Source organism: Anolis carolinensis, chromosome 5 (assembly GCF_035594765.1).
Source record: "Anolis carolinensis isolate JA03-04 chromosome 5, rAnoCar3.1.pri, whole genome shotgun sequence".
In the NCBI taxonomy this organism is placed as follows: domain Eukaryota; kingdom Metazoa; phylum Chordata; class Lepidosauria; order Squamata; family Dactyloidae; genus Anolis; species Anolis carolinensis.
The window spans coordinates 126345735-126364654 of NC_085845.1; the positions used below are offsets into that span (position 1 = coordinate 126345735).

Below are 18920 nucleotides of genomic sequence, written 5' to 3' on the forward strand. Positions count from 1 at the left end.
AAAGTAGTTCACAAAGTATTTTTGACTGGCCTTAAATTGTGGAAGAAATATCTTAATCTAAAAGGTTCAAAATTCATATATTAATCTTTTTTCAGGAACCCCCAAAGGAAGACCTAACTGTGTCAGAAAAATTCCAGCTTGTTCTGGATGTGGCACAAAAAGCACAGGTATGTTATCCCTGGCATCTCCAGCCACAGAATTGTGAGTCAAAAATATTTTTGCTGAAGAATACTTCTGTCCATGAGAATGAAGACTGGGATACTCATTATTATTATTTCGTGTCAAAAGCAATGCATCAATAAATAAGTATAAAACTGATAAAATAAAGGTAGCACAAGCAGCTAAACAATTTTAGACCAAAAACAGACAACAGCAACTGCATTGTCTGTAGCTTTAAACAGTTCTTCCTCTGTGTATGAGGCAGGGCATTGTAGGCAAGCGCACAGATGCTGAGTTTGTTCTGCTCCACAGTAACACAAGGTGAAGGATTCTTCTAGGAAGTGCCATTTTGTTAGGTTGTCTTTTGATCTGCCCATTCTGCTTCTGAGTCTGTTTAGGGACTTCCAAGTTGCCCGTTCTTGGTTTGCCCCTGGAGGAAGACCCTCATGGGGGGCCATCCAGTTGGAATTATCTGATTTTGCTGCCCACAGGAATATACTTGCTTTTGCTGGAGTAACATTTAGAGGAGTGGTGGTTCTCGTGAAACAGATTCTGATAGCCATACAGTGGGTGGCTTTCACAGTGTTCAACCTTATTTTTCTCGCAATTGGCAGCAACTTCCCGTTGCCCATCTGGGTGGGGCAATGCCAGCTAGCTTATAAATTCTATCAATGGGTGTAGGTTTAAGGCATCCTGTGATTATTCTACATGTCTCCTTCAGTGCTATATTCACCTGCTTCGAGTGGGCAAATTTACATCAGATGGGGCAGGCATACTCAGCAGTTGAGTAAGACATGGCCAGGGCTGATGTTCTTATTAATTTTGGGTCTGCACCCCATGTGCTATTACTAAGTTTCCGCAATATGTTATTGTGTGCAGCTACTTCGTGCTTGGGACAGTGCTTCCTAAATGTCAGTGTGTGACTCATTGAAAAGCAGTTTCATATGTATCATATTGGATGTTTTCTCTAGTAGTAGAAAAGTTATACAACACAACAAATGTAGTTTTAGGATTTTATCTTTGTTTTCTTTTTATTTGATTCATAGCATGGCTTTTTCCAAGGAGCTCAATACATTACACATAGTCCTCTTTTTTATTTTAATTTCACAAATGACCTAAAATTAAAGATCTGAAAAGATTTTTGGAGATTGTCACTAAAAATTGTGATTAGAAGTGATGTAATTTCACTTTCAGCACACATGGACATGATGCAACCAGTGATGGCAGAATGTGGGACAAAAATTGATCCTATCTCTAATGCAGTTGCCCATCCTGGTGTCTTCCTTTGATATTTGAGATAATATCCATCCTTTGATCTCAGTCTAGGAGAAAACTAGCATGGATCTAAAGAACCTGTGTTGGCCTTGAAATAATCTGGGCATAATCTGATATTTGAAGCTCTTGCTCAGGGTCTGCTGTGATGCGATTTTTGGTTCCTCTGGGCTAAAGAACTATACATGTTTTTATGAGCTATGAAACAAGCTGCACTCTTTAATGGGCTATACAGTTCACTTTGTATTACTGTTTTTTTCTCTCAGTTTGATCACCCATCAATATGTTTTGATGTGGTGCGTCTTAGCTAGCCCTCATCTGCGACATGAAGCTAAAAATAATTGATTATGGAGCTAAAAAATATTGGGTGACTCAGACCAATTACGTCATATAGAAAACAGAAATACATAAATGATTAATCTCTAATTATATTTACATTCCAAATTTACATTATTTTTTCTTGCTATACAGAACTTGTTTGGCAAAATGTCAGACATACTGGAAAAAATTAAGAAGTAAGTATTTTTCTGTTTCTTTTTTCTTTTCCTAACAATGCATGAATTCAACAGATTTGAGATGTAAGGCATTGAACTGCTGTAATGTCTAACTTTTTTTCTTTCCTTTTAACAGCTTGTTTATGTGGGTCCAACCTGAAGTAACACAAAAGCTGTATATTGCTTTGTGGGCAGCGTTTATTGCATCTTGCTGTATTCCATACAGGATCATAGGGCTTTCACTGGGTAAAGCTATATTGATTTTATAGTGTATATACTTTTTAATTTTATAATTTAACGTTAGATACAGAATCTTTGGATATATAGGACCAACTGTGCAATGATGGGGTGTAGTTGAAATTTTATTTATTTGTTTGTCCACAGTTTAATACCCATGGGATTAAACAGGAATCTACAATATACTTGATGTAATCAGCCCTATAGATAGAGTAGAACTACACTAAAATTGTATTGTTGAAGGCTTTCATGGCTGGAATCACTCGTGTGTTGTGTGGTTTCCAGGCGGTATAGCTGTGCTTTAGCAGCATTTTTTCCTGACGTTTCACCTGTATCTGTGGCTGTCATCTTCAATATCACAGATGCAGGTGAAATTTCAGGAGAAAATGCTGTTAGAACATGGCCATACAGCCTTGAAACCACACAACACCCTACTGTAAAACTGCGTCTCCCATATATATTGTAGTGGATACAATATATACCTTAAGAAATAAATTGCAAGTGAGAGAAGATGCTTCATGCATCACCTACATGCTATACTTTTTCCTAACCCCCCCCCCCCCCCCCAAAGCATTTAAGGGTAAGAGTTCAAATATGTTTGCTACATTGTGGGGATTAATGGAATGAGAGAGCGATTTTATGAAGCAGTTTTGGCTTCTTGAATTCCCAAACCTAGATTATTCAGTTCCAGCTTTGATCCAGGGGTAAACCACCTTGGGGATACTAGTAAGGATGGTATAAGAGGAATGCCAAGATTTTGTCAAACTGACATTTTGCCAAACACCCATTTTTGTCTTTCTGCTTATCTAGGACTATATGCAGGAATCAAATTTTTTCTTATTGATTTTGTCTTCAAACGATGTCCAAGGCTACGAGCAAAGTATGACACTCCTTACATCATATGGTTAAATTTACCCACGGATCCTCAACTTAAAGAGAGGGCTAATGCCACAGTGTCAAGACGGGTAAATACTTAATAATTTAAATACGATTTTAAATTATTATAACAGATCACTATCAAACGTGGTTTCAGTGACTAGAGCACATGCAGGGAGGGATAGATATTGAGACTTGTATACATATTTTCATTTAAACTGGTGGTGGTTCATTCACTCTCTAACACACAAAAACTGTCAGATTTCTTGAAGTCATTGTTTTCATTGGAAATAAATAGAGCATCCTACAGAATAATTGTCTTTGCTGGAATTTTGCTGGAATTTGCAATGTGTTGGTAGTTTTTAGATAAAATAATTGAACTTGCCTTTTGAAAGCGTTGATAAAAACTTTAAACACTATAAGAAATCAATTCAAAAGTCCACACACAAAAGGAAAAATAAAAATGATGCAAGCAGTGTCTTGTTAACATCTTTGATTGTTGCCCTTGTAGCTACGGCTTCCTTAAACTAGTCACAAACTTATGTTCTGTAGCAGTTAAAATAATACCTTAAAATTCCATGTTATAAAGTGCATAGCAATCGCATACATTCTCAGAAATCATAAACCTGCTTTAACAAGCCTAAATATACTTGTTAGTCCAAAGTAGAGTAGTCCCATTGAACAATGGGGAATTAGTGTAAATTTCTATTTGTTTTGTGTGCCTGCTGCAATTGAGAAGAATAGTTGGGTTAGGCCTACAGTGCCAAATATTTATGAAAATCACTGATCCTTTGAAATCAATGCTACCCAACCTTTAATTCTTAAAATGTGGTTGGACTAAGTGGAATGGGGAACCTCTAGAACAGGAAATTACTGTTCACTGAGCAGCTTTCTACTTTGGTCTGAAAGTAGAATGTATTTTGTCAAAAAGTGAGGCATGGAGCTACAAGATGCAAACTCAAATATTGCCTCCAGAACTCCTTTATGAAGTTATGTAAAGACTACCAACCGATATGTAGTCATAGGATGACGGTTATTGGCCTAAAGTCATTGAACCCTTTCCAAAACATTCAGGCTGCATCTTGAATTGATTATTCTATGGAAACCTATGGTTAATCTATGTTGATTGCCTTGAATTCAGTTTAAATAGTCACAACAGCAATCCTACTGAATGCAGGTTATCTGTTTAAATGTGCAATTGATATTGAAGGGGCCCTGCAATTGAAACACTTAAAATTTCAGAAAGGCTATACTTGTATTCTCGTTTCAGAGGCACCTATTTTCTCTATCCAAAGGATCTTTTTCATCTGGAGGAACCTCAAAATGTGCTTTATAGCATATATGGCTATACCTTATACCAGTGGTAAATTGTGGTACCAGAAAAAGACAGATGCTTTTGTCCATAGTCCTTAATACTGAAGTGGCAGCTGGAGCCTTCCATGTTGATCAGGTTGTGAATTGATTCCAGATTTAGTCCCAACTGACTGGGAAATAGGATTCATCTCCTTGAATAGCTCCTTTAAAATCCAGACTAAACTCTAATCTAGATTAATTGCCATAGTAGCAAGAAAACCGCTAGCTCCTGCTGTCAAACTTTCTTTTCCTAATTTTCAAATTGGCATCAGACATTTAACCAATTGAGCACTATGAACATATGCATCAGTCCTTTTCTTCTCGTTTAACTGTTTAAAATAAATTATGAACAGTTTGAATTGAAGTATCCCAAAGTAATTTTATCTAGTATTTCCTCAGTTCATAAAAATCATAAATAATATTAAGTGTGAATTGTATCCATACCTTTTAGAGGCAAAACCCTCTTTAAAAATAGTACTATAGATCTCACCAGGGAAGATTGGTATCAACCACTTTCATGAATCAGTTTTGTTTTAGCTTTCACAATATAACTGGAAATGTTATTAAATATCGCTTTTGAAGCCAAATAGGCCAGGCAACAGAAATGGGAATTCTAGTCAGGGAAATATAATTTTAATGAATGAAAATGATGTGCTCTAACCACTGATACGTTGGATGTTTTTTTATTTAAAGATTGTAATCATTGTGTGTAATCTCTTGGTATGTGAGAAAGATCTGGCAACTTCACTCAATTCATGTTTTTATTCTGTATATGATAGCTAAATAGATTTTGCTTTTTTCTTTTGTCACTGTCACATTTGTGTTTGTTTGTTTTTTCTTTTCCTGCTAGCTGTCAGGGCATGAAAAGGTATGGATCTTAGCGTGGAACTACTTCTTCCTTTCAATTTGATCATTTGTGCTCATAATGATCTGATGTGTTTCTTCTCTGTGTGTGTGTGTAAGCTTGTGCATTTATCTAACTGATCTGTATGTGTGTATGTGATATTAAATGGCTTGGACTTTAAGTCTCTTGGAGACACATAGTTAATGTTCTTCCTGGGCGTATTCCTACTAATTGATTGATCCTGAGTGGTGTACTATTTTGACATCTAGTTGAAGGAATTCTCTAGTGTGCTTTGGGAAAACTAATCTAGATGCTTCTTTAGGAAATGTTTGATGCAGACAAACAAAGAAGTCTTTGTCTTCAAAGCATAGCATTGAAATAGGACAAGGACAGGCAACGTGTTCTTCACGTGTCCCATCCTGTGGTGGCAGACCCTGCCAGATTCCTATTCTCCTATTTGCCACAACTAGAACAGGAAAACAAACCACCATTTTTCTTTAAAACTCGGTCTGCAGGAAGAACACACCTTGTTTATAAGCACAGTCACATTCTGGGGAGCTTCCCAGAAGCAGAATTCTGCTTAAAAACAAGGGGTACCCTCTTATTGTACCTTGTTTAAAAGAAAACTATGGTTTGTTTTGCAATGTTGCTGTCTGTTTTGTTTGTTTAGGGTTCTGTCTTCAGTGGTTCTGGGGAGGGAATACCTGCTCCCCTTTATCCTCGCTTGCAGTATATTAATACTATTTCCAACCTCCCATGCATGTAGGTATCCTAGAATGTATTTACAGTATCATACCTAATAGTTAACGCCTAAATATTCCAAAGGAACCAGATTTTGCTTGTTCTTGGAAGCTAAGCAGAGTTGCCTTGTTTAGTGCTTAAATGAGAGACCTCTCACAAATATCACACACTACAGGTTATAGTACAGAGGAAGGAACTGTCAAAAACCTATCTATGAGTATTTCTTGCCTATGAGAACCCTATGAAATTTGACAGGTTGCTTGAAGTCACACGGTCATTAAAAACTGAGCAGATCTTAGCCTCTTCCTTCCTGGATGGAACCTTGCCTGAGAGCACCATGTAAAAGTATTTATTCTGTTATTAAGTTTGATATATGGCTTTCCAATCCAGTTTATCAAGGTAGCTTAACAGTAAAAGTTAAATTAGATTTGGCTGCCCATTTCCTCAGTCTTGCAACAACCTCACTAATCAGAATAACGAACAGCCCATTTCCTGTTTTCCCGGAGTTTAATAATTAAAAAAGCATTTTTCTATAATTTTCGCATCTTTCTATGTTTTTTAAACATGATTTCACATCTGACAGGTTGTTGATTTCCCTTTCATATCAGTCTTTTCAAAACACATGGAGTGCCTTCCAGAAAATCCCCAAACTTTTTTTTAGCAGGGAGAGGCTGTGCATAGTGCCGTCACTAGATCAGAAGCTGAAAGGCTGCTGGGTTCATGTAGTGTTTGTATCACAGCTGATATTTATAAAAAGAAAAATAGTTACATCATAGAACCTCCTGAAACTTCATTTATAGCTGAGATAATAATGTAGGGAGGCCTTGGTTAAAATAAAAACCATGAAGAGAATCTGGTATTTTAAAAATTGGTATTTTCAAGTTACATTGGAATCTGTCTTCATTATATTCTGGCTCTCTTTAAGGTGTTTGCAGTCTTCACACTGAACAATGAACTTTTAGTACTTAATCTCATCTTGCTGTAAAGCAGGGGTTCTCAAACTTCTTCAGCCGAAAAGCCCCTTTTCAAGCAAAAGTTTCTTGTGGAGCTCCAAGAAATGCCTATATATTATATTAACTATTATATAATGTATATATATCAGGCACGGACAAACATTTGGACGCATTGCATTTTAAAATTTGACAGATGGGACGGGCCAGTGGCAGATGGATGGAGAGTATTTTTGTGAACTAATTGAAAAAAATGAACAAATTCCTATGCACACTGCACATAGAAAAAGAATGAAAGAACCATACAATATTTTAAATTAAAAACAATTTTAACCAACATAAACTTAACAGTATTTCAGTGGAAGACCTCAGAGACCATCAATTCCAACCCCTTTCTGCCATGCAAGAAAAGCACAATCAGAGCACCCCCAGCAGATGGCCATCCAGCTTTTGTAGTAGTAGTAGTAGTAGTAGTAGTAGTAGTAGTAATAGTAACAGCAACAACAGAAACCCCAGGGGCTATCCAGTTCAATCCCCTTCTGCCATGCAGGAAAAGCATAATCAAAGCACCCCCTGAGTGGTGGGAAAAAAAATATGGTTTTGGAAGCAGGGGGAGGAGCTGGAAAGAGGAAGGGAAGCTTACACACACATATGGCTGGAGTTACACTGACAAAATGTCCCTTTCCGACTTACATATACCTTCAACTTAAGAACAAATGTGCAGAACCTATTTTGTTCGCAACTTGGGGATTGCCTGTACTGTGATTCCACTCTTAACTGCATGGCAACATCTTACAAACCCTACAATTTGCAGTTTCGGGAGAGGAATTTAGAATTCACAGCCAGAAGGATTTAGTGTCCCATGACATACAAGCCTCAGAATTCCACAGAATGCAGCCATGGCATTAAAGTGGAATCATCTCATTATAATTGTTAAGTGAGAAAGAGCCATATGTACAGGCAGTTGAGATTTTTATCTCTAGCTCTCTTGTAGAGGACCATTCTAACATGCAATTCAGTAGCCTGCAGTAAGAACTGATAAGAGTTCTTTGTGTGTATATTGTTACCAATTACAGCAATATAGAACATAGGGTGGTGAAGCCTGCAACTATCTTATGATTTAACTTTCTAGTAATAAACACCCATTTTGAAGGGTAAAGGCAGCGTGTTTGTCCAGTGGAGGCATAAGATCGCTTTGTGCAATGCATGCATTTAATTGTATATTAATAATAATTCAAATTTTATTTCCCTACAGCTTCAAACAGCAGCTTCACGAAGTTGTGTAGGCTCGAGTGCCCCGGCAGGAATCAACAGAGAGGAAGAGACTAGCCGTTTTCATACCACTAAGAGAGGCAACTTCCATGAAGTATTTAATCTGTCAGAAAATGAGCGTCCTTTGGCAGGTATTGATCTGAATGCAAAAGGTGGTGGTGCCTTCAATGGAAGCATGTTTAAAAAGAATTGTGCAAAGAGCAGCAGTATTTGGAAATGAACTGCACTGTAATGTTATCTTCTGCTGGGTTCTATGGACAGGAGGTCAAATTAATCTTTTATCTGATATCCATAAGATTCTCTGGGTGAACCTGATGCCCATAGCCTGGTTTGCCTTTGTGGCAGCATGAATTTGAGAGGGGAGGAAAGGTGCATAATCCTGAGAGAGAAGTAACTTAACCCAAGGCTTGAAACAAATACTTCAGTGTTTAGAAAAGCTTTGTCGGCACTTCTGAGTTTTTGTGGCTGTGTGAAATATAATGTGATTGTGCTATTTTGACAGTGTGTGAAAATGGCTGGCGGTGCTGCTTGATTAACAGAGACCGGAAGATGCCCACAGACTACATCCGAAATGGTGTGCTTTATGTTACAGAAAAGTAAGTCGTTGTACAATTTTCAGCAGAATCTTAAGAAGCCAGGGGGGTTGGGGGCAACTTGGAACAAGAGGATAATTTTTTTCTAAATTGTAAGTAGTGAAAGTTTAGTGTGAACTGTGAAATTGCACTGAACCAAATACCAGGTGATGTCGTGTTTCCCCAAGGTCTTGGTTACCAGGGCATAAAGCTTACACAAATTAACGGTCAGCTTGAATCAAGAATTCATTAACAAAATCTCAACTATCAAGTCCTTTAAAGTTCTGCTGGAAAGCAGAAATACAAACCTCAAACAGAGAAATAGGCTAAAGTCAAAGTCAAATGCCAGATGTATGCATAAGTATTGTTGTGGCATATTTATTTGTGTCTGTTTTTTTCTGCTAAAAATCTTAACTAAAAATGTTGGGGGATGGGGGGTGGACAGTCAAATGCCAAGAATATTTTCAACAAATGGGAGTCAGAGTCCAAAAGACAAATGTTGAGGATTCATATTGTGGTTCCAAGGTCAGATGGCAGGGTTTCTTGCAGATGAAGTCAAGGTCACAGTCAAAGGCCAGAGATTCTGACCACAAACCAGAATCAGAATCCATAAATTCCACGTCAGGAAGTCAGAGCAAAGGATTCAGGATACAAACAGGGCCAAAACCAGATTTCAGGAATTGAGGTCAGAGTCACAAAGTCAGGAATATCGGGAGTTCTTAGAGACAAAGCAAGGGGCAGCACAGCCAAGGTCTAGACCAGTGGTTCTCAACCTTTGAGTCCCCAGGTGTTTTGTCCTACAACTCCCAGAAATCCCAGCCAGTTTATCAGCTGTTAAGATTTCTGGGAGTTAAAGGCCAAAACATCTGGGGTCCCACAGGTTGAGAACCACTGGTCTAGAACAAAGATACAACTGAGCCAAAATTAGAGTCCACAAGTTAGAAATGCCAGGAAGCCTTGAAATAGAGGAGCAGCAGAACCAGGATCTGGAGCCAGAATACAACAGTTGTCTGCTATCAAGAACCGTTCTTCCCCAAGCACTTTTATCATAAGGTGTCAGCTGCTGCTTATCTCAGCAAGCCTTCACAGCTTGATACTTGCCTTGAGAAGGACGTCAGATCAACCCCTTCCAAGCTTGCTCCAAATACTGTAAAGTGTCAGTTTCCTTCACAGTAGCTGAGCCAGGCCAGACAAGCTGCTGATCCTTCAACAGTAGCTGAGCCGGACAGACAGACTGCAGACCATGTCAAGTGACTGAAAACAACCGTTTCCTATAAGCCAGTGTAAACATACATTTATATATCTATATTTAAAAGGATCCTTTACAACAGGGGTCCCCAAACTAAGGCCCGGGGGCCGAATGCGGCCCTCCAAGGTCATTTACCTGGCCCCCACCCTCAGTTTTATAATATATTTTTATATCAGTTTTAATAATATAATATATTGCATATACATATAATATTGATAATAATATTATGTTATACAATATAATACTAATAATAATACCATATAATAATATTAATTATATGTTATATATTGCATATTATATAATAGTATAGTGGTATAGTTCAATATAGTAATATATAATTCTAATATTGTGCTATGCTAATAATATAATATATTGTATGTACATACAGCTGCTCTGAGTCCCCTTCTGGGTGAGAAGGGTGGGAAATAAACATAGTAAATAAATGCAGTAAATAAATAATTAATTTTAGACTTAGGCTCGGCCAAAGTCTGAAATGACTTGAAGGCACACAACAACAACAATCCTAATTAACTTGACTATCTCATTGGCCAGTAGCAGGCCCACACTTTCCATTAAAATCCTGATAGGTTTATGTTGGTTAAAATTGTTTTCATTTTTAAATATTGTATTGTTCTTTCGTTGTTGTTGTTGTTGCACTACAAATAAGACATGTGCAGTATGCATAGGAATTTGTTTGTATATTTTTTTCAAATGATAAATCGGCCCCTCAACAGTCTGAAGGATAGTGGACCGGCCCTCTGCTTTAAAAGTTTGAGGATCCCTGCTTTACAAGAAAAAAATCTGCATACGTCTAGATAACTTCAAATGAGTTTGGAAAAGATTTTCTCATGGGAGCATCAGATCAATTGACCTTTTGTTGAAAGTGTACAAATTCACAATTAACATGTGGCAAATGCCTCATGAAATAGTAACAATGTAAACTTAATGGGTCAGAAAAGAAGCACTGGGAAGTGCAAGTGTAATTGTTTATCAGTTGATCAAATTATGATCTCTCTCTAGAGCAGGGGTCCCCAAACTAAGGCCCGGGGGCCAGATGCGGCCCTCCGAGGTCATTTACCTGGCCCCCGCCCTCGGTTTTATAATATAATATATTGTATATACATATAATATTGATAATAATATTATAATGTAATACAATATAACACTAATAGTATTACCATAGAATAATATTAATTATATATTCTATATTACATATAATATTACTAATAATATTACAGTATAGTGGTATAGTCCAATATAGTAATATATAATGCTAATATTGTGCTATGCTAATAATATAATATATTGCATGTACATATAATTTGTAAGCCACTCTTGAGTCCCTTTTGGGGTGAGAAGGGTGTGATACAAATGTAGTAAATTAATGCAGTAAATAAATAAATAAATAAATAAATATTTTAAATAAATAAATAAATAAAAACATTTTAGACTGAGGCTCGCCCAAAGTCTGAAATGACTTGAAGGCACACAACAATAACAACAACAATCCTAATTAACTTGACTATCTCATTGGCCATAAGCAGGCCCACACTTCCCATTGAAATCCTGATAAATGTAGGTTGGGTTAAAATTGTTTTTTATTTTTAAATATTGTATTGTTCTTTCATTGTTCTTATTGTTGTTGTTGTTTTTGCACTACAAATAAGACATGTGCAGTGTGCATCGGAATTTGTTTGTATTTTTTTTTTCAAATGATAATCCGGCCCCTCAACAGTCTGAAGGATTGTGGACCGGCCCTCGGCTTAAAAAGTTTGAGGACCCCTGCTCTAGAGTAAACAAGTTAGGGTTTGATACAGAAATAAGGAATCGTGTCTGGATTTCTGCAGTTTCGTAGTGATGAGCAATGCTTCAGAACTCAGAGCTGGTGAAACTCAGTCTTTTAGTATGATAATATGGTTTCAGAAAAGATCCCCAAAATATAATACTCCCTTAAGGCATACTTTTTTTGCACCTGTGTACAGGCATTTACAACCCAGATACTTTCAACATGAGGTATAGGTAGTTTTCAGGTTTTTCTGTTTAGCAACTATAACATCTTTATATAGCTAGGCCAATTTTATACTGAATCGAAAATCCAGCCTCTGTATAATATGAAACACAGCAAAGACAGATCCTCTTCAGGAAGCACTTCCTTACAGTTGCTAATGCTGTTTTTAGCTGGGCCCATAAGGTAGCCCATCATTAATATTCTCTTGGTCTCTCTCTCTCTCTCTATTTGAAAATACTGGAGATATCTCTTTGCAGAAAAAACCCCCCAAAAAAGATTATTCTTTGTTAAAGAGGCAAGCCTCACGTCTTCTCTTAGCTTTATTCCACCAAAAATGGCAGAATTGCATGTCTGAGTGCTTTTTATAGCATTTTTCAAACTTTAAAACATTGTTGCAGCTTGCAAAGACATTATGGTGATGTTTGACTCTTGGATCTTCCTCTTTTGTTTTCTTAACAAAGGAAAAATGTATGTTTGGAAATATTTTAAAAATACCGAGCTGACGTGTTTCTATCATAACTGCATGTATGTTTTTATGTTACAATGGTGTATATTTTGTAGAGTTTAGATGTTCAGTTCAGTGTAAAAATATGAAAGCAATGCTTTTTTAAAAAAATCCAGAAGTTTAATATCTTTTTGATTAACATAGGTATTCATGCCGCTGAAAATTAGAACATGAAGATAAATGTATGATTTCAAATGATTTGTTTTATAAGTGGTTCTTTTTTTTCTTTTTAGTTACTTATGCTTTGAAAGTTCCAAATCTGGTTCATCAAAAAGAAATAAAGTTATAAAACTGGCAGATATAACAGATATTCAAAAGGTATGTTCATGGTATTAGGAGTTTTTTATCCTTTCATTTCTTTTAGACTTGAAGAAAAAGATAAGGCTTGAGTAATCTGTCACTTTTGTGCAAGTCCCAGCATTCTTCACCATTAGAGTTGATGGAAATTATAGTTCAACCACAAGTTTCCTACACCAGCTCTAATATTTCATCATTATTTTAAATGGTGTTTTGTAACCTTAAATTTTCATGCGGACTTATGTGGCAAACGGTCCCATTGTGTACTATTTTACTTAAAAGTGATCAAAATGTATTTTAACGTTCACTTTAAAGTTCTTAATGCTTACAGGACAGTGCCCGGAACTTCGAAAAATACAGTTGGGAATATGTATTTAAAACTATTTTAGGTACCCAAAATGTCAGGATTAGGTCTTTTGTAATGATAGAGTTTTGAAATTGCCATAGTTTGGTTTTATGATTATCAGTGGTCCCACATGGCTTTCTGGATGTATGATACACAATGGTACTTGGAGGTGAGTGGACTACAGTTCCCATCATCCTCAATTACTCCTAAATCCTTGCCATTATTTAAATATGGTCATAATGAGTATGTGTGCCAAATTTGGTCCAGATCTGTCGTTGATCAGGTTCACTCAGCTCTCTGGATGCGGGTGAACTACAACTCCCAATATCTTGGGTCAATTTCCCCCTCTCCCAAACCCCTCCAGTATTTTAAGTTGGTCATGATGGGGGTGTGTGCCAAGTTTGGTCCAGACCCATCATCTGTGGGATATACAATGCTATCCAGATATGGTCCAACTACAACTCCCAACAGCTTGTGTCTATCCCCCCAAACCCTTCCAGTATTTTAACTTCATCATAGTGGGCATATGTGCCAAGTTTAGTCCAGATCCATCGCCAGTGGGGTTCACAATCGTCTCTGGATATGGGTGAACTGCAACTCCCATCATTCAGGGTCCATCCTTCCCAGACCCCACCAGTATGTGAAGTTGATCATGGGGAGTCTGTGCCAAGGATATGCAAATTAGATATTTCAAATTCTAAAATAGAGGTAATTCTTTTTTTAATTAAATCACATCCATCCTGCTTTCCCAAAACCTGGAAGGTGTGGGTTTATGCCTATTCATGTGATTTCCTGCTTCTTGGCGGGGGGTTGGACTGGATGACCCATGAGGTCTCTTCCAACTCTACTATTCTATGATTCTATATAGATTTCCTCAAGATTTTTGAGGAACCAAAAGATCTTTACTTTAAATAATCAGACAAACAAATCCCAGAGAAATGAAACCAGAGTCCACACCTCAAAAAATCTCTGCTATGTTGCTTCCCAGAAATATCTTCCTAGTAGGGCCTTGCTGGTGACATCGTTTTTGCTGATCAGGTGATGGGACCCCTGTTGTGACCTCATCAAAAGCAGCATCAGCCGCAAAGTTATTTTTGACCAATGGACCAATGACCGTAACCCCAGTGTGCTGTCAGCAAAGTGGCCATCTGGACTCAAAAGGGCCTTCAGAGTGTTCCTGTGCTGTATCCAGGGTAGCTGCGGAGCAGAATACTCCAGATTAGTGTAGATGTAGCCTAGGTCATTCCCAAGCCTCATGCACCTTTTCAGAGCTTCTAATAGCTACGCCTTTAGGATACTGCCTTCCAGGTTTGTGGACAGTTCAGATCTGATTTTTTTCTCCAACCCATCTTAGCTTTTGGTAAACACTATTATTTATTTTGTATTTCTTTTTAGTACAAAGTATTGTCTGTTCTCCCAGGATCTGGGATGGGTATTGCAGTTTCCACACCATCTACACAAAAAGTAAGTACTCAAAGAGAAAAAAATACTCATATTGGCAGCGCTATCAGTTTACACGTGTTTGAAATATTAATGATATGATGGTCACATCAGTTTTTGGAGCACTTCCTTTAACTTGAGATAATAAGGATTGTATTACTGAGTTGCACAGCATGCGTTCTATGATTAGCAACTCACGGGACTTTATACATTGTTTTCGGGGGGAGGGGGGTGTTTAATTTTTGCTGATATGTATGTGCCATTAGAACAATCAATATCACTAAGCTTAAAAAATTCAACAATTCACACTGATTCACTTGGTTGGTAATAAAAAAAGTGACAAGGTGATTCATAGAAATTCGATGAGGAACCTGCTGATTATTACAAAGATTGAGTTACTTTCAAAATGGATGCCTGGGTTTATTTCCTCTTCCCTCTTGCTCCTATTTTTCCATTTCCTTTTGTGTTATGTCTTTTAAAATATAAGCCTGACAGACATTCCCTCCTCCAAGGGTTTTACCTCTACATGTTTCCTTTCTCTTTGCACCAAAGTTACCTAACTAACCTGTGGCAGAGGGGTTACCACTGGTTAGGTTGATAGAAGCCTGGTCTTTCATGGAAAAACAACTTGGGGAGTCAGGTTAGAATACTGGGGAGTAGGGATGACATTTTTAAGGGGTATCAGGCCTTCGACGAGAGTAGAATCTTGGGCTCCAGTTATGTTAAAATTTAATATTTGATTAGTTGTTTCAGAGGGAGAAGGAGGCGTTAAAGAAGTGCCTCTGTTCTCACTTCTGCCGTTCTTCCCTTTTTCTTTGTCTGTAGGTTGCTTCTGTTGTCTCCTTCTAATCTAGTGGCAAAACCACCAGCTCCATGTTGTTCATTTCCCTCATTTATAAAGGAAAAACTTTGCTTCATCATGAAGTTGTTATGGGGTCTTCATGGCAAAGCGAAGTTTCTCCGTCACAAGCGAGGGAAATGAATGGTGCAGAGTAGTTGATAGTTTTTCCCTCTGAAGGAGGAGACGGAAGCAAAGACAAAGGAAGGGCAGAGGAGACAAGAACTGAGGAAGTGGGTTGCTGTGAGTTTTCCAGGCTGTATGGCCATGTTCCAGAATCATTCTCTTCTGATGTTTCGCCCACATCTGTGGCAGGCATCCTCTGTGGTTGTGAGGTCTGTTGGAAACTAGGCAAGTGGGGTTTATATATCTGTGGAATGCCAGAGTGTGAGAAAGATCTCTTGTCTATTTGAGGGAAGTGTGAATGTTGCAGTTTGCCAGCTTGATTAGCATTTAATGACCTTAGAGAGAGATTCAAAGCCTGGCTGGAGCACTTCTTTTCCTCAGAAAAGGCTTCAACTTGCTATCCTGCTAAAGGGAGGTGGGGAAATCGAGGTTATTTCTCTTTGTTGCTTGATTTGAGGGAAAGTCACCCTGTCAAACCAAGACTGAAGCGCTACAAACCTATCTGTGGCCAGAAGAGATTTAGCCTGTTTTAATTTCGGTCATTTACTGTTATCAATTTGTGCTGATCTGCTTTAAACAAACAGACCACTGACACATTGGGTTGTTATGTGGTTTCTGGGGCTGTATAGCCGGATCCTCTGAAGATGCCAGCCACAGATGCAGGTGAAATGTCAGGAGGAAATATTGCTAGAACACATAATAATAATAATAATAATAATAATAATAATAATAATAATAATAATAATAATAATAACAACAACAACAACAACAACAACAACAACAACAAAAACACAACAAAAACACTTGGGAAGTGTTTGACTTGTGATTTTTTGATATGAAATCCAGCATGTCTATCTTGTTTTCTGTGTCATAATAAAATAATAATAATAATAATAATAATAATAATAATAATAATAATAATAATAATAATAATAATAATAATAATAGTTGTGGAAAAGAAAAAGGTTTGGATCATTGATGTTGCCATCCCAGGTGACAGTCGCATTGACGAAAAACAACAGGAAAAACTCAGTCGCTATCAGGACCTCAAGATTGAACTTCAAAGACACTGACAGAAACCAGTGCAGGTGGTCCCGGTGGTGATCGGCACATTGGGTGCCATGCCAAACTCAGACGGCATTTGGAAACAATAAGCATTGACAAAATTACGATCTGCCAACTGCAAAAGGCCACCCTACTGGGATCTGCACACATCATCCGAAAATACATCACACAGTCCTCGACACTTGGGAAGTGTTCGACTTGTGATTTTGTGAAACGAAATCCAGCATATCTATCTTGTTTGCTGTGTCATAATAAAATAATAATAATAATAATAATAATAATAGCAGCAGCAGCAGCAACAACAACAACAACATTATTCTTATATCCTGCCTCCATCTCCCTGAAGGGAGTCTAGGTTGCTTACAGATGGCACAAGGTGCTTAAAAACAACATAAAAGTGAACACAATGTAAAATACAATATAATGAATCACATGCAACATATAAAACATCAATTCAGACTCAATCAAGCTGCGATCCTCTAACCATGCCAGTAAATTACTAGCATCATGGTCGAGCTTTAAACACTGGCATAAAATAAGTGCCAGCTGCAGCAATGGAGAGAGGAGGGCATGGGATAAAGTGCAAGATGTGCAATTACTATGTTGGACAACCAGGGGCTAAATATTCTACAATCTTCTACAACCCGGAAGACTCACAGCAATATTTTCAAAGATTTGATTGAAGAGCCATGTCTTCAAGTCCCTACAAAAGGAGGACAGTCTGGGGACCTGTCTATTCTCCCTGGGGAGGGGGGGTTCCAAAGCTGGGGGGCCACCACCGAGAAAGCCCTCTCCCTCATCCCCACCAACCACGCTTGTGACGGTGGCAGGACTGCAAGGAGCCCCCCCCCATCAGGTCTTAGAGCCCACATCAGTTCATAGTGGGGGGATGCGGTCACAAAGATAGGCAGGACCTGAGCCGTTTAGGGCTTTACAAGTGTTAGCATAGTTTGGAATTTAGGATTGGGATGCAGTAGAGATCTTCATGTTTGTTGCTAACCATTCTGTTTTTGTTCCCCTTGCACTCCAGCCTTTAGTGTTTGGTGCCATGGTACACAGAGATGAAGCTTTTGAGACCATTTTCAATCAGTACGTGAAGATAACCTCTGCAGCATCCACCAGTGAAAGCTAGTAGTTCATCATTGCTGATTCTCCTGGGGAGACTCTTATTAAATTTGACTCACTTGGTAGTGAATAAAAGGAGGAACACCCTTCATCGATTCTGCAATAATTTTCTTTGTTGCATATGTCTTACGTTACATAAGTGTATTTTATATATGCCTTCCATTTTTTGTTTTTAAAGCTTTTTGTAAAAAAAAAAATAACAACAAAAAGAGAGAAAAAGACAGTGAAAGTGCTATCATCACTATTGGCCTTGCACATTAAGCACTTTTAATGTTTATTTACTGACATTAAAACGCTTAGGAACATACGTGGCGACGGCAGCTTGAGGAGAGACCAAGAAAGCTATATTGTCCTGCCCTAAAATCCTAGGGTTTGGCAGTTCATTCTCTTCCTCTTCTGCTGTGGGTCTTATTGCACGGGTTCTGTTGATTTCAGTGGCATTTTTAAACTGACTTGGAAGTCTCTCATTTATAGGGTTGGCATAAGTCGAAGTCGACTTGACAGCAGTCGGCAACAACAAACTGGGCACAGGGTTGCAGCCCTTCTTGGAGAAACATGTGAAGGAGACACACCTTGGTGAAGTCTTTACTTTATTAATTCATATCTAAATCATACTAACTGAAGGTATAAGTGCTATCTAGTTGCGATTCAAGCAAACCTTATCCACTTCTTGAACTTTTCAGTGGCGATGTAGATCTGGAAGACAGTTGTGAGAAATCATTACTCCTCAGCCTGTTTCTGCATTTTCTATCTTCTTTGTGGACATTACCACTGAAGCCAGTACTTTCAGTACAAAGTACCTTTATCTTAGCGCTTTAGTTTGATCTCTTCCAAGATACCACAGTAGATTGCAGTGGATGTTACACTTTCAGGGAGATCATTTCCTCCCTTTAAAATATTGGAAATGTTGAGGGTGGTTTTAGGTTGTATAAATATGTATGATTCTATACTATGGGCCTGGAGAACCATGCCCCTCTTGACGTTGTGGTACTAAAATTCCTGTTAGCTCAAGTGAGCCTGGCAGGTGGTGCATTATGATGGAGAAAGGTTAAAGGTATCCGAAGGGCCAAAGGCTTTGACTCTTGTAGTCAAAGAGTATCAAATTCGCACTGCCGTGTCCATGATTATTTCTCCTTTTGTATTTTTCTTAA

The 18920-nt window shown here is 38.0% G+C and overlaps 1 protein-coding gene across 4 annotated transcripts in view; it reads left to right on the forward strand.

Moving 5' to 3' along the window:
- The window catches only part of gramd4 (GRAM domain containing 4), a 115042-nt gene extending 97184 nt beyond the window's left edge, over window positions 1-17858 (forward strand). For 3 of the 4 annotated variants that reach the window (XM_062982233.1, XM_062982232.1, XM_062982235.1), the window contains 10 exons: window positions 96-167; window positions 1903-1946; window positions 2062-2171; window positions 2973-3127; window positions 5242-5259; window positions 8182-8329; window positions 8701-8794; window positions 12766-12850; window positions 14571-14639; window positions 17675-17858. In XM_062982233.1, coding sequence (XP_062838303.1) covers window positions 96-167; window positions 1903-1946; window positions 2062-2171; window positions 2973-3127; window positions 5242-5259; window positions 8182-8329; window positions 8701-8794; window positions 12766-12850; window positions 14571-14639; window positions 17675-17776 — 897 coding nt within the window. In that variant the 3' untranslated portion in view covers window positions 17777-17858. The remainder of the gene's footprint in view (window positions 1-95; window positions 168-1902; window positions 1947-2061; window positions 2172-2972; window positions 3128-5241; window positions 5260-8181; window positions 8330-8700; window positions 8795-12765; window positions 12851-14570; window positions 14640-17674) is intronic. The other variant, XM_062982234.1, reaches the window with a different exon arrangement.
- The last annotated feature ends 1062 nt before the right edge of the window (window positions 17859-18920 follow it).